The sequence below is a fragment of the Zeus faber genome (assembly GCF_960531495.2).
Source record: "Zeus faber genome assembly, chromosome: 13".
Classification (NCBI taxonomy): domain Eukaryota; kingdom Metazoa; phylum Chordata; class Actinopteri; order Zeiformes; family Zeidae; genus Zeus; species Zeus faber.
The window spans coordinates 14,782,213-14,794,745 of record NC_137198.1 but is presented as its reverse complement, the minus strand read 5'-3'; the positions used below and the strand labels follow the sequence as shown (position 1 = coordinate 14,794,745).

At 43.9% G+C, this 12,533-nt stretch overlaps 1 protein-coding gene across 1 annotated transcript in view; it reads left to right on the top strand.

Annotated features, from left to right (window-relative positions):
* Positions 1-12,533, top strand: part of LOC307239087 (inositol-tetrakisphosphate 1-kinase-like) — a 31,271-nt gene that overhangs the window by 10,786 nt on the left and 7,952 nt on the right. Inside the window, exons 4-5 of the mRNA XM_080012346.1 lie at positions 2,334-2,459; positions 5,617-5,734. Coding sequence (XP_079868472.1) covers positions 2,334-2,459; positions 5,617-5,734 — 244 coding nt within the window. The remainder of the gene's footprint in view (positions 1-2,333; positions 2,460-5,616; positions 5,735-12,533) is intronic.

Below are 12,533 nucleotides of genomic sequence, written 5' to 3'. Positions count from 1 at the left end.
CTAGGGAACTCTGGCTCTCTGTGGAGCAAGATGAAAGCCAAAAATATGTGTCCCTTGACCTGCTTTCTCCCTCCTCTATCCAGTGTGTTTTTTGGCCTGTCCGTCACAGCCAAGGCTCACCGTCAGCTCGCCGTCCCAGAAGGACTTTCAACGGCATCAGTTGACATTTCTGCTTTTAGCATTAAGCAATCCACCATGAGCACAGATTTTACCGCCGGGTTTTTTGGACGAGCTCTTGAGCAAGGTCACGCTGAATTCTCAGGGGGACATGAGAGTCTCATTCTCTGTGATGTGTCCTTTCCGGTGGGTGATGACCCGACGGCACAGAGTACTGTTTTTTTGTGGACGGGCCCTCTGTGTTGTGTAAGCGGCAGATTAAAAGCTGTGCCTCCGTGGAGCTCAGTCAAATCCCCTGCTGCCCCTGCCCTTGCCCCACGGACCCAGACACAGCCAGAGACAGACGGGTAGGTCGGGGTTGCAGAAGAAACACGTTCTTTTCTGACCACCTTGGTTGTCACACATCCTACCTGTTCCTGATGCTGCTGTGGTGGTACGGTCTCCTTCGGTCGACACAGAAATGGGTAACTCAGGCCCACTTGTCCAGCACATTTATTTTGTATTGCACATCTGCTATTTCCCTTTATTATCTGAAAGTTTCTGTTCCAATGGATGCAATGTGTTAATGTATAACCAGCTTGACACACTGACTTAGTAAAGCTTTTCAGAAAGTTAATTAATCTTTAAGCTTAAGGGCTCACAAAGGTATATATTACTACAAAATGTGGGTCATTTTGTGTTTTTTACCTTAAGTATAGATTGGAGAGGCCTTTTTAATATTTCATACTTCATATTTGAAGGTAAACTGATTGGCTTTCTTGAAGTAATAGGGGTGAGATGACTCAGTATTTGGAATTCCATGAGCGTGCAAGACATGTTGCCACAGGCTAGACAAGAGAGTCTAGGAGAATGACAGTGTTAAAGGCGGTACAAGATGCTGGAATTATCTAGTGCAATGAGCTCCAAATGGGATAAAATCCAACACTGGACTGTATGGGCAGAAGTGCAGTAGAGTTTGTGCTCCATCACTATAGAAAAGCTTGAATTCCATTCCTGCCTCATTTGTCAGATTGTAGATAAGATGGTACCTTTACTCAAGCTCCAAGTTCAAAGATTATACTTGGTGTGGACAAGAACTGGGTCCACTGTAACTGTCTGATGAAGTATGAATAGATATTTGGTGTTGAATTCTATTCAATCATTATTTCTAAGTTTTATAACTCTGACTTATCTCTGTACTGCAGCACCAAGGGTTCACTAATTAATCATTTAGCTTTCACACCCCTTGGAATCATTAACCAGGCTACATTTATTATGGCTTTGACCACCACCACCTGAACCTTAGAGAGACTATACTGCCCCACAGATGGCAGCCCTGGGCCTTCCGTCAACTCCACACCTATGTGGCAAAGGTGTGATTGTCCTTGGTTTGTGTACACAGGGTTCACAGATGGTGCTGTCAGCGGAATCCTGCTTGAGTCTAGTTTCTAGTTCGTACAGGTGCTGCTGAACTGTCTTTTGTTAATGATAATCTGGTAATCGCCCATTAGCTGATTAGCCATGTAGTGGTAATGAATCTGTGCGCCGCTGCATTGCATAATAGTCATGCTGGAACCAAAATGATTTGCAGGCCTCTCACACATTTCACTGCATCCAAAGCACATTGCACAATGTGCAGTGACTTGCCAATATTACATGAGCAGATGTTTGTTGTCTGCGTGTGATGGGTCTTCTGGTCTCAATGCTATTGATTCATAAACATAGTGAATTATTTTGCACTTGTGTTAGGGGGCTTAGTTCCACAGTGTAGGTATAAATAAAGGGACACCGGCCTTATTATACTTCTGCTTTTAGACAACATGTTCCCTCTGGCCCAGTCAGGGTTGTCCACTGATTTCTATCTGTCTCTAAATAACTTAGTTATCAATGGGTCTTTTCTTCTGTTATGAATCATGCAGTTCTCAAACCGATACTGTAGAACTCTGTTGCCTTAAGGTTTGCTCTTTGTGTCCCATTGCAAGTTATCTTGTAAAAAATCTCACCATCACAGCTCTTTTTCCAAGCGCCTCTTTACTTTGCGTTATTGGTAGAGTGTATGCATCCACCCAGTTTATTGCATGTTGTTTTGGCCGCAGAAGCAGGCCAAATAGAATATCCAGCATGAACACCTCCTCTCAGTGTTGAAATCACTTTGTCTAATGATTTAAAAACTCGCATCTGAGTTTAGAATGTGTCCTGTGTGTCTCATAACCTTTGATCCCTGGCTGCTCCCCCAGCTGGACCTCAGCCAGCCCCTGGAGGAGCAGGGTCCGCTGGACGTCATCATCCACAAGCTGACTGACCTCATCCTGGAGGCTGACCAGAACGACTCACAGGCCGTGTTGCTGGTGCAGAGAGTACAGGTAGGTTTCAAGGTAGTTCCAAGAGCTAGTATTCCATGAACGGATCCGAAATGTGTGGGCCAGCCTCATTGAAGTATCTACAATACTAAATGATGAAATTAAAAACATATCGTGGTCCTGAAATGTCAGATCTGGGATACAGAACCCATTCCAAAGTTTCTGAGTCATGGTCACGTTTTAAATTATTAACGTTCCAATTTACAATCAAGGGAAGTGATGGGCTGCCTTGGGAAAGAGAGAGCCGAGGTTTCGCGAACACAAGAGAAGATAATGGGCAGTAACGGCTATATTTAAAATACACCAAATGGCTAATTAGACAATCCCTGTAAGCTGTCACTCAAAGTTGTTGTTTTTTACATTTTTCACGGGAACAGGAAGTGCTCAGCTTATGTCTGACACATCACAGAAGGGTACAGCTCCAAATGTGGATCAGTGTAAACACTTGAGAATTTGTCAGTGGTCTAAGTGTTGTTTAGTAATCTGGCAGAGCTAAATATGGCGTGAAAATTTATTCTACCACCACTCTTGCTCGCACCCTCTCTCCGCCGCTGTCTTTGCGAACCTTCTGTCTTGCGAACCTTCTAAGAACCGGTCTGCTTTTCCACTGGAAAAAAGACTATAGCGACATCATTTCGTCACTGTAGACGTCACAATACATCTCCACCTTTTTATCAGGATAGGACAGTTATTATTATTATGATAAGGCGTCTGGCCCATTTGTTATTTTTCTTGGAAAAACACCAACTTCTGCACACAAACACGGTTTATGTATTGTTTGAACCGCGTTGTCACTAACACCTGGTGGTTGAAGTTTCATCCAAATCGATGCACATACGGAGCAGATATTGGCGAAAAACCGACCAGATTTAGATCGATATTACAGACACAGGCCAATGCATTTCACGCCGAAACGTGTCCAACCCGGCTAAAACTATCTGGAACACATACAAACATGGTGGAGGTGTCGTTTAAACCAGTATTTCACAAGGATCTTGTGGTTTAAATTTAATCCAAATCGATTCACGTACAGAGCAGTAATGATGAAAAACCGAACAACTTTGAGCTCAAACTTTCAACTTTCGCACGGTTTCATTCCATACCGTTCCTTACGTACAGACGTTCGTTTTATAAGAAAAGGTCAAATAAAATAGGCTACATCTAAAATAAAAACACATCGCTGGCGCGCGTAACGTCTGTGCCGCCAGATAGAGACAGGTGCTCAAAAGGCTCCCCAATCGCTCTCTCTCCGTGCCCCCTCTCAGGATGGTGCCCTAGGTGGCGCCCATCTGGCCTATAGGAAGAGCCGAGCACCCCCCTGCCCAGTGATTTACCTGTGATGTACAGTATGCCGGTATTGTGTATATACATTGCAGGAAAAACTGAAACGAAGCGGGGGAGTTGACGAGGTGCTCTCAAAAAATATTGAGCCCTCATTGAATGGAAGAAGCCACCTTCCAGCAACCACTGGTTTAATTTTTTCGTCCCTCCTCTGGCTGTGGTGGTGACTCGGTCTCCTCCTTTGGCTGAAGGCGCATCGCAACAAGACGTGGACCAGCTTGTTCCCAGCACAAAGCAGGTTTCATCTTGGTCCCATTAGAGATGAACCTTGACCCTTAAACTCCCTTAAACTCATTAAACCTAATTTATTATTCAATTATTCCTTAGGCGACCATCAAATTACTGTAATTTCTTCATTTGAACCTCGACATCTTACAACTGCACCACATTTTATAATATTGAACAAAAAATAGTTTTTAGTGAAGTTGTAGTTGGCACATGTTAGAAGTCAATGTCATTACTAAAATTTCACTAAAGTGATATTTTATTTCATAAACTGAAGTAATATTTGAGCATAATTTTGTCAGTGAATAAATCCTTCCCCTCCTTTTCACGCAGATGCATCTGGCTAAGGTGGTTATTTATTATTATTATTATTATTATTATTATTATTATTATAATAATTGTTTTATTGTTACAGCTTCCTTGTTACACAAGCTGTAAACCTTAACCTACATTTTCCTCAATGATAACATCCTACTTGGAAGATGTAATCCTGTCATGGTGCGCGTGACTTCACACACTCTTGTTTGCAAGTAATAACCCACTCTTGTGTTGGCCAGCGCCAGCAGGTATTTTCCCTGCAGAATGAATCCAAATGCCTTGTTTGCGTTGTCATTACGTTTGAGATGTACAAGCCAATGAGTATTGTCCCACATCAACAGCCTGTGCCTCTAAACTGCTGGAAGATTAGTTTGGGTTTATTTTTTTACGCTAGCGTGTTTGGCTTACATAACAGCTCGACAGACTTTGATCAGCTCCGCTTGGGAGGAAATCCTACAGATGGATCCTCCGTCTCAAGGAAAATGCATTTGTTTACATGCTGCGCGCCTAAGCCTACGTGCGTTTATCGGCACAGTGCCTGTGTGATCGTTGATGCGGCCGTGCCTGCTTTATGTCAGGCGAAGGTGGGTGACGGTTGAGCTTTGCTATTTTACTGGCTGTGATATGAAAAGCGTGACTGTGTGCAAAATGAAGAGGCCTGCCTGTTACAGCAGACACTGTTTGTGTGTTGCAAATTGTTCTTAAGGCTAGAAGAGTGCCAGAACGATCAACAGTGGCATGGTAAGCATCGGGGAAATAACGTGTGATGAAAAGAGTTGATAAGAAAAGAGATGGGAGCGGGGCGATTATATAAAACACAGGGCCTCACAGGGATCTTGTGATGTAACCAACATACACCATGATGCCCATGTGCAGGATAGCCATGGGCGATTTGTGAAGTAAAAAAAGAAATGTGAATTGAGCAAAAATAAACCTTGAATTGTAATATCTCTGAGATTTAAATTTTTACTATTGTCTGTTTCATGATTTGTTTCAAATTGCTTGTTGTAAAACAATGTTTGCATGTATTACTGTATATGAGAATAGAATCATTAATTGCATCTTTTTTTGCATGATTAACATAACACATGAGCTATACCACCTTATTGCTTATATTGGATGGATATAAGATATGTCTGATTTCACAACTTAAAAAGTCTTAAATGCAATTTGCTGGCGTCTGCATACACCCTGATGAACACCCTCGCATCTTGAGCATATTTGTCCAACATTGCACCTGACCTGTGTGTTTTGGTGTTTTTGTGTGTATTTTCAGGACTACATCGATGGGCACCCAGAGACCATAATCTTGGACCCCCTCCCTGCTATCCGCACCCTGCTGGATCGCTGCAAGTCCTACCAGCTGGTTCATAAGATAGAAGATTGCATGCAAGGTCAGAACCTTCCCAAAACACCCAGTGACACTCCTGTCTTCACAAACTTATTTCCGTGCACTTAAAAGTATTTTTTCCTGTCGCACACTGTGTAAGATCTGTATGGTGTTCACAGGGCCGGGTATCAAACATGCGTTCACACTTTCCACTGAATTGCATTGATACTATAATTTTAAGCTTAAATGGCTTCAAATGAATATTATGCAGTAATGGCTGATGATGCTTGATTCTTAAGCTATATATTTTTTCTAACTTTTAAGCTAGGAAGAGGCATTTTTTTAGAGCCATGTATGACATTTTATTCATTCATCATGCCGAAAAAGTACATTTTAATTGGAACAATATCTTTAAGCAATGGGTGTGCAAATGTTTTGTGTTTAAAATCAGGTGTCCGGTGTTTCTTTCACTCCAATTCCACTTTTCCACTTCCAAAATCCTGCTGTCAAATACATTTAATTTCATCATATTTCATAGATTCCTTCTATTGCACGTTCCAGTCCGAATTTAAGCTCTGTCTTTCCTCCACAGTCTTGAGGCTGGAAGAATGGGTGGCATATATTAGCAAGCTCACCTGAATTATGTTTTCTCTGCTTCCGAGGGGGAGATTCATTTGCGCTGGCCTAGTGTGGGGCTCATATCATAATTCACTTCCTTCCTCCACATGACAGGATCGACTCTCCTCTCTCCCTTGTCTGAACCTTGTGTGAACCGTGTGTGTGTGTGTGTGTGTGTGTGTGTGTGTGTGTGTGTGTGTGTGTGTGTGTGTGTGTGTGTGTGTGTGTGTGTGTGTGTGTGTGTGTGTGTGTTAAACTGTAGTCTTCCCACTACCCCTGTCACTGGCCCTGTTCCCTCGGCAGTGGCTAATGTCTATTGGTTGACAGGAAAGCAGTGGAATGATGGCCCACCCCCCACATGCACGCACAGGAAACACACCTGTGACTCATCCTCTGGTTGATGATTTCCCCTGCACACAGCGTGCATGCATACGTGTCCTGTAGCCGTCCACGAGGTGCTGCCGCCCTCTGCCAGAGAAACGGATCGGAGACTATTCACAATGTCGGCCGTGTCGGTTTCGTTAAATACAATCGCAAAAATAAGTCTTTCATACAAACAGACGTGGTGGTGATGGTTATATAACAACCACCCCCATCGGCCTCTCTCCCTCGCTCTCTCTCTCTCTGTCTGTGTGTGTGTGTGTGTGTGTGTGTGTGTGTGTGTGTGTGTGTGTGTGTGTGTGTGTGTGTGTGTGTGTGTGTGTGTGTGTGTGTGTGTGTGTGTGTGTGTGTGTGCGCGCGCGCGCGTCTTTCTCTTTGAGGAGGAAAGCAGCCATTGCATTGCTCATTGCATTTTTTTTTTTTTTTTCTGCAACTATTGCAGGCAGTTCTTTCTGCTAAAGAACTAGCTCACACGCTAGACTTCTACGGGAAACGATTGACCTAAAGTACAAACGTTAAGAGGTTGTATGTCTGCATTGCACCGCTACAAGCGAGGTAAGGGTGTGTGTGTGTGTGTGTGTGTGTGTGTGATCAAGGATTAAGGTCTTAACTTCTTGGTGTGGCAACAAATAATTGATGCTACAAATTGGTAGAGGTATTGTCAAACCTAGTGTTGAAAAGAAGACGGTGATGGAGAGGAAGAGTGGTTGAGAGTAGAAAGCCCATACTGCTCGCTCAGGCACGGCAACTTCCTGTTGCTTATCAGTGGAGACCACAGTCCTGGAGCCGCTCCAGCTGCCAAGGCAACGCAGCACTAAAGGCCAGAGAGCCTGCCATGCTCAGCAGCCCGAGTGGCTCAGAATAGCATTCAATGGTAGGAAGCTCTTGAGGTGTGTGTTTTTTTTTTTTGTTTTTTTTCTTTTTTGGGGGGGGGGGGCTGCATTTTACCTCAAGTGGTTATGTGGCTGTCACATCGCTGCAGCCGCGCGCTTATTCTAGCTGTTCTCGGAATTGTTTGAATTAATCCAAACACACGATGGTGAATTAACTCCTCTTAATGGTCTGTTCAAATGGAGAACAGACGGACAGGGGCTGTGCCGGTGCTAATGGATCGGTGCGAGACACGGCCAGGTATGCGTGATTCATAGTTCCGCCGGTTGGATCTCAGTCGCTGCTTTGTGGTCCAACTCAGTGTTGTGTTTCCTCCGTGAACCAGAGCAAGGTAGCTGTTTACACAAGTCGATGGAATCTATTCGTTTCTGTCTGTGGGCAAGCTTTGATATCTTAAACTGTTTTTATAGGGTAGCAACTGTTGTCAAGTCTCCTATAAAGTTAAGTATCACTTTCTTGGTCTCTCCATTCTACGGTATTGTTTTCCACTTCAGGAGAACTTAAAGTGGGATGCTTTCTGGCGAAACCGTGCCTCTTGAAGTTTATTAGTTTAACCAAAAAAATCTTTTGGCCAACTATTACCATGCCCGGCGCATTCATTAATCTATGTCTAAGCCGCAACGTTTTAAACATGACCCAACAGTAACTAGAACACAGTTTATGCGGGTGACCGGTATTGAAACAAAGGCACAGCATTTTAAAGACAAACAGCCTGGGATGGCGAGGACAAGGAAACCGGTCCAAGCACCAAGTAAAAAAAACGCTCACTGCAGCCGGAGGAGAGTCGACGATGGATTGCAAGCTTGAGTAAATGATCGTCCGCCTGTCAGATTGACCTCCACGGCCGTGCTTTGTTTCCATCGTGAGATGATGAATATCTTTTCACAGGAGACGCTCCCTTCAGAGACTGTAGCGTTCACATTTATGAGGAAACGATCACATGCGTTCTGTTTATTTGTTATGGTTTTTTTGGGTTGTTTTTTTTTCCACAAATGATTCATAATTGTAATTGGAGCGTAATCCTCTTGCAGCAGAATGTTTAGAATCTGGGTTATTCATATGTAGCGCAGTGTTTTGCTTTTCATTTCAAATACTGCAAACAATGCTGTTTGCCGCTGGAAGAAGGAAATGCGTTGGTGGATGATGGGTTTTCTGAGTAAAGCTCTAAATTGTGACACGACAGTTGAGCCTCCCCCTTAAACAGCGAGGTGTTCTACATAGAGTAATGTCATCATGTTTCTGTGATTCACCTCATGAATCTAAACTACGGCATCAGAACTTTTGACTTTCTAACAGGCCTGTCACGAAGGAATGTCTTCCTCCAAACACCTTCCCGTACACATTCTCCGGGGGGCTCGCTCCCGAGGCAAGGCGGCCTGGCTGTGAACTAATTCCGACTTTTAATGCTCATTTATTCACACACTGTAAGGGCACGGGAAGCGAAAGATGACATTGCGGTGGTGTGTGTGTGTGTGTGTGTGGAGATGAAAAATGCAACTGACCCGATAAACTGTGATGGATTAAAAAAACAAACGCCGTGCAAGGACTCCTGTAAATGTCGTCCTCGGCTCCGCGGGGTCTGTTGAGAGCATGCAGTGTTTAGACAGAGACAGAGATTGATCTCACCCCCCCACCCCCACCCGCACACGCACACAGACCCACCCTCATATCCCCCGCTCCCTCAACCCCGCCAGCACCACTGTCAACCAAGAGCCAAGCGTGGCCACAAAGGCAAACTTAGCAACACTGTCATTTAACATCCCCCCCCCCCTTTTTTTTATTTTTTTTATTTGCTGTTTGAAAGGGATTAATTTATTTCGTGGTTTCAGTTTGACAAAGTTTAAACAATCATTGTTTGGGTGAACTAATAGGGATTTCTGGATGACGTTCCGGGCTGCTATTCCTAGCCCAGTGAAACATCGGCGGCGTGACAAATGTAGACATAGCCAGTACAAAAATAAATGATGGGTGAAATCTCCAGGCTTCCTACTCCATAAACTAGATGGCTGCGCTGTCAACAGCACTGGAGCAGTTTGAGCCGTGAAAAGAGAAAACTGTTAATGAGCCTAGAGCCAGAACCCACCTGAATATAGGAACCTCGCGTCTGGTATTTTACAGCTGAGAAACCAGAAAACTGTTTTCTGTTTTCTGTTGTTTTTTTTGTCTGTTTTTTGTTGTTTTCTTTTGTTGTTGTTTTTTTTTTTTTAAGTATAGTAGCAGTACAGTAGCAGTGATTTCTGTCAAGGAAGTGTTTGGTCTTTGAGCTTCTGTCACCAATGGCATGTGTAAGATAACACATGAAACTAGAAGATTAGAAAAACAAATCAAGAGAATCCCATTTGAGCTTCTCTCAAATAAAGATTGAGCCTCTCTCAACAACATGGTGACTTGCTTTGAAATTAGTTTCCTTGAAGAGAAGAAGGGAGGAACGCTCCTCAGCAAACCACACACCCTTGTATATGATAATAACAAAAATGTTGCTTGTGTGAAAGATTTGGAGACTGGATATCACCATTAAGCTGATATGAGTATCTGTGTTGCAGCAGGCTGATGCTTGCATGCACGATGACTCAAATCCAGATCATGTGGGTGAAGGGCGGTCCCTGTGGATGTCCGTTACCAGGTTATCACAGAAAACTGTCCCGTAACACAGTGCCAGTGGAATGAAATAAAAACAAGCTTAAAAAAAGAAACTTGTAGCTGGTCCAGAATTTTTCAATGCAAAATAAGTCTCCAGAACTTTTTATTTTTATTTTTTTTTATTTTTTGTCATCTCCTGCATCATCTCTTAACAGCAGGGCTTCTCCTAGAACAGCAGGTTATCATGACGTACACCCACGGTGACCACGATGGCTGCTGAGCAGTAGAAGCCTATGGGGCCCCATGTGGGAGCACATAGCTCGATGCTCAGCACTAGAGGGAATGTAGGCAGATGAGATTATCCTGACCTCAGCACTTAGTGGGCGAAAGAGCCGTGCCATCACCGGGGCCCGCAGAACACAAACATTGGCATGTTCCTATTGTGTTTTTGTCATTAGCAATTTGCTAACGCCTGGTTAGGCCCCCTCACCGATTTCCTGTGGAGATATATCCAACTGGCCGTCTTATCACCCCAACTATGTTTGTCTGGAAGGAAAATTGCAGTAGGCAGAACATTAATATAGATCCATAATGGACAGCGATGCAGCCCGGTTTGAATGACCTCCAGGATGTTTGTCTGATTCTTCCTGTATTTTCAGAGCCTCTCCTAGGAAGTCTAATCACAAAAATTGAGCTGTCCAATATTTCAGCACGTCAACTAAACTAAATGCACGCCAGAAAAGGACACCATCCTTTATACAGAATGTTTATGTGTCCCTGAAGCATCCTGTGTTTCCTATATTTCAACGTGTTGAGTTTTGTGTCACGTCTGGGAGGACGAGGAGCCGAGGCAGAGTCGGCCCCTGCGTTATTTATTGAATATGGATGCAGTCATTCTCTCAGATGGCCTCTGCACTATGTTCTGCCTGCTCTCTAATCCTGACAAAGGGATGAAAGCAAAATACAAGAATGTGTCTGTGTGTGTGTGTGTGTGTGTCTGTCTCTCTTTGTCTCTGTGTATTAGAAAAAAGAAAGGGCAGGCACAATAGCACATGAATGTCAAACGGGTTTCGGACAATTGGCTTCATACTGCACTAGCAGGAACTGCTTGTTGCTTCTGAGCTTATGGATGCCGAGGGAACTTGCTTCTAAGGACAAAAGAACTATAACGCTAGCCTGGCAGTTTGAGAAGGATAAAATGATGTCCCTGAAAGTAAAGTGCTATTTACCAGGGCTGAACTCAAAACGTGGAACTCCTACACCGATAATGACTTGAGAGCTCATTATGTGGATTGGTAATAGTATAATGTAAGTACTGTATAAATAAGCCTCACATCGCACAGCTAGTATTGACTTCAGGACTGTTCTGAGCTCCACGCTGTACCCAGTATGTAAACGGCAGTAGGGGACAAAACGTATTCTTTGAATGCTCATGTTTGGGTTCATACTCGTCGCCGTCTTGGCTGGAAACGGGGCCAGTGCTGCGTTTACAATGATACTGCTAGATAAATTACAATAAGCAAAATCCCAGACAGTATCTAGTCTCTTATTACAAAGTCAATATTATATCGATATATTGCCCAGCCCCAATACCGTCCACACCCATGATGATAATTTACAATATATATCATGCAAATCTGCGTATAAAGCTGTCACTCTTATGATAAAGAGGTGTGTGTGCGTGCGTGCGCGCCGCTAATATTATGAAGCTCCACTTTGTGCCACCAAAACAGCTCTGACCCGTCGAGGCATGGACGACGCAAGACCTCTGAGCCTCCGAGCTTGTTGTTCCAGCACATCCCACAGATGCTGCATCGAATCGGACCCTAGCCCTGGCCATCCACATAATATAGCAGAAAACGCGATTCATCAGACCAGACCAGGGTGGTCAGTCCACACGATGCACTGTGTCGTCTGACACCTTTCTATCGTAGCCAGCATAATTATTTTTTTTTTTTTTTGCAATTCGTGCTACAGTATGCCTTCTGTGGGATCAGACCAGACAGGCTAGACTTCACTCCCCACGCACATCAATGAGCCTTGGGTGTCCGTGACCCTGTCTGTGGTTCACTGGTCATTTTTTGGACCACTTTTGGTAGTTACTAACTACTGAATACTAGGAACACCCCATAAAACCTGCCGTTTTGGAGATGCTCTGACCCAGTCGTCTAGCTATTACAATGTGGCCCTTGTCAAAGTGGCTCAGATGCTTACGCTTGCCCATTTTTCCTGCTTCCAACACATCAACTTCAAGAACTGACTGTTCACTTGCTGCCGAATAATAACCTCCTGACAGGTACCATTGCAACGAGACGATCAATATTATTTACTTCACCTGTCAGTGGTTTTCATTTTGTGGCTGATCGGTGTGTATAGTGCAGTATACCCACCTC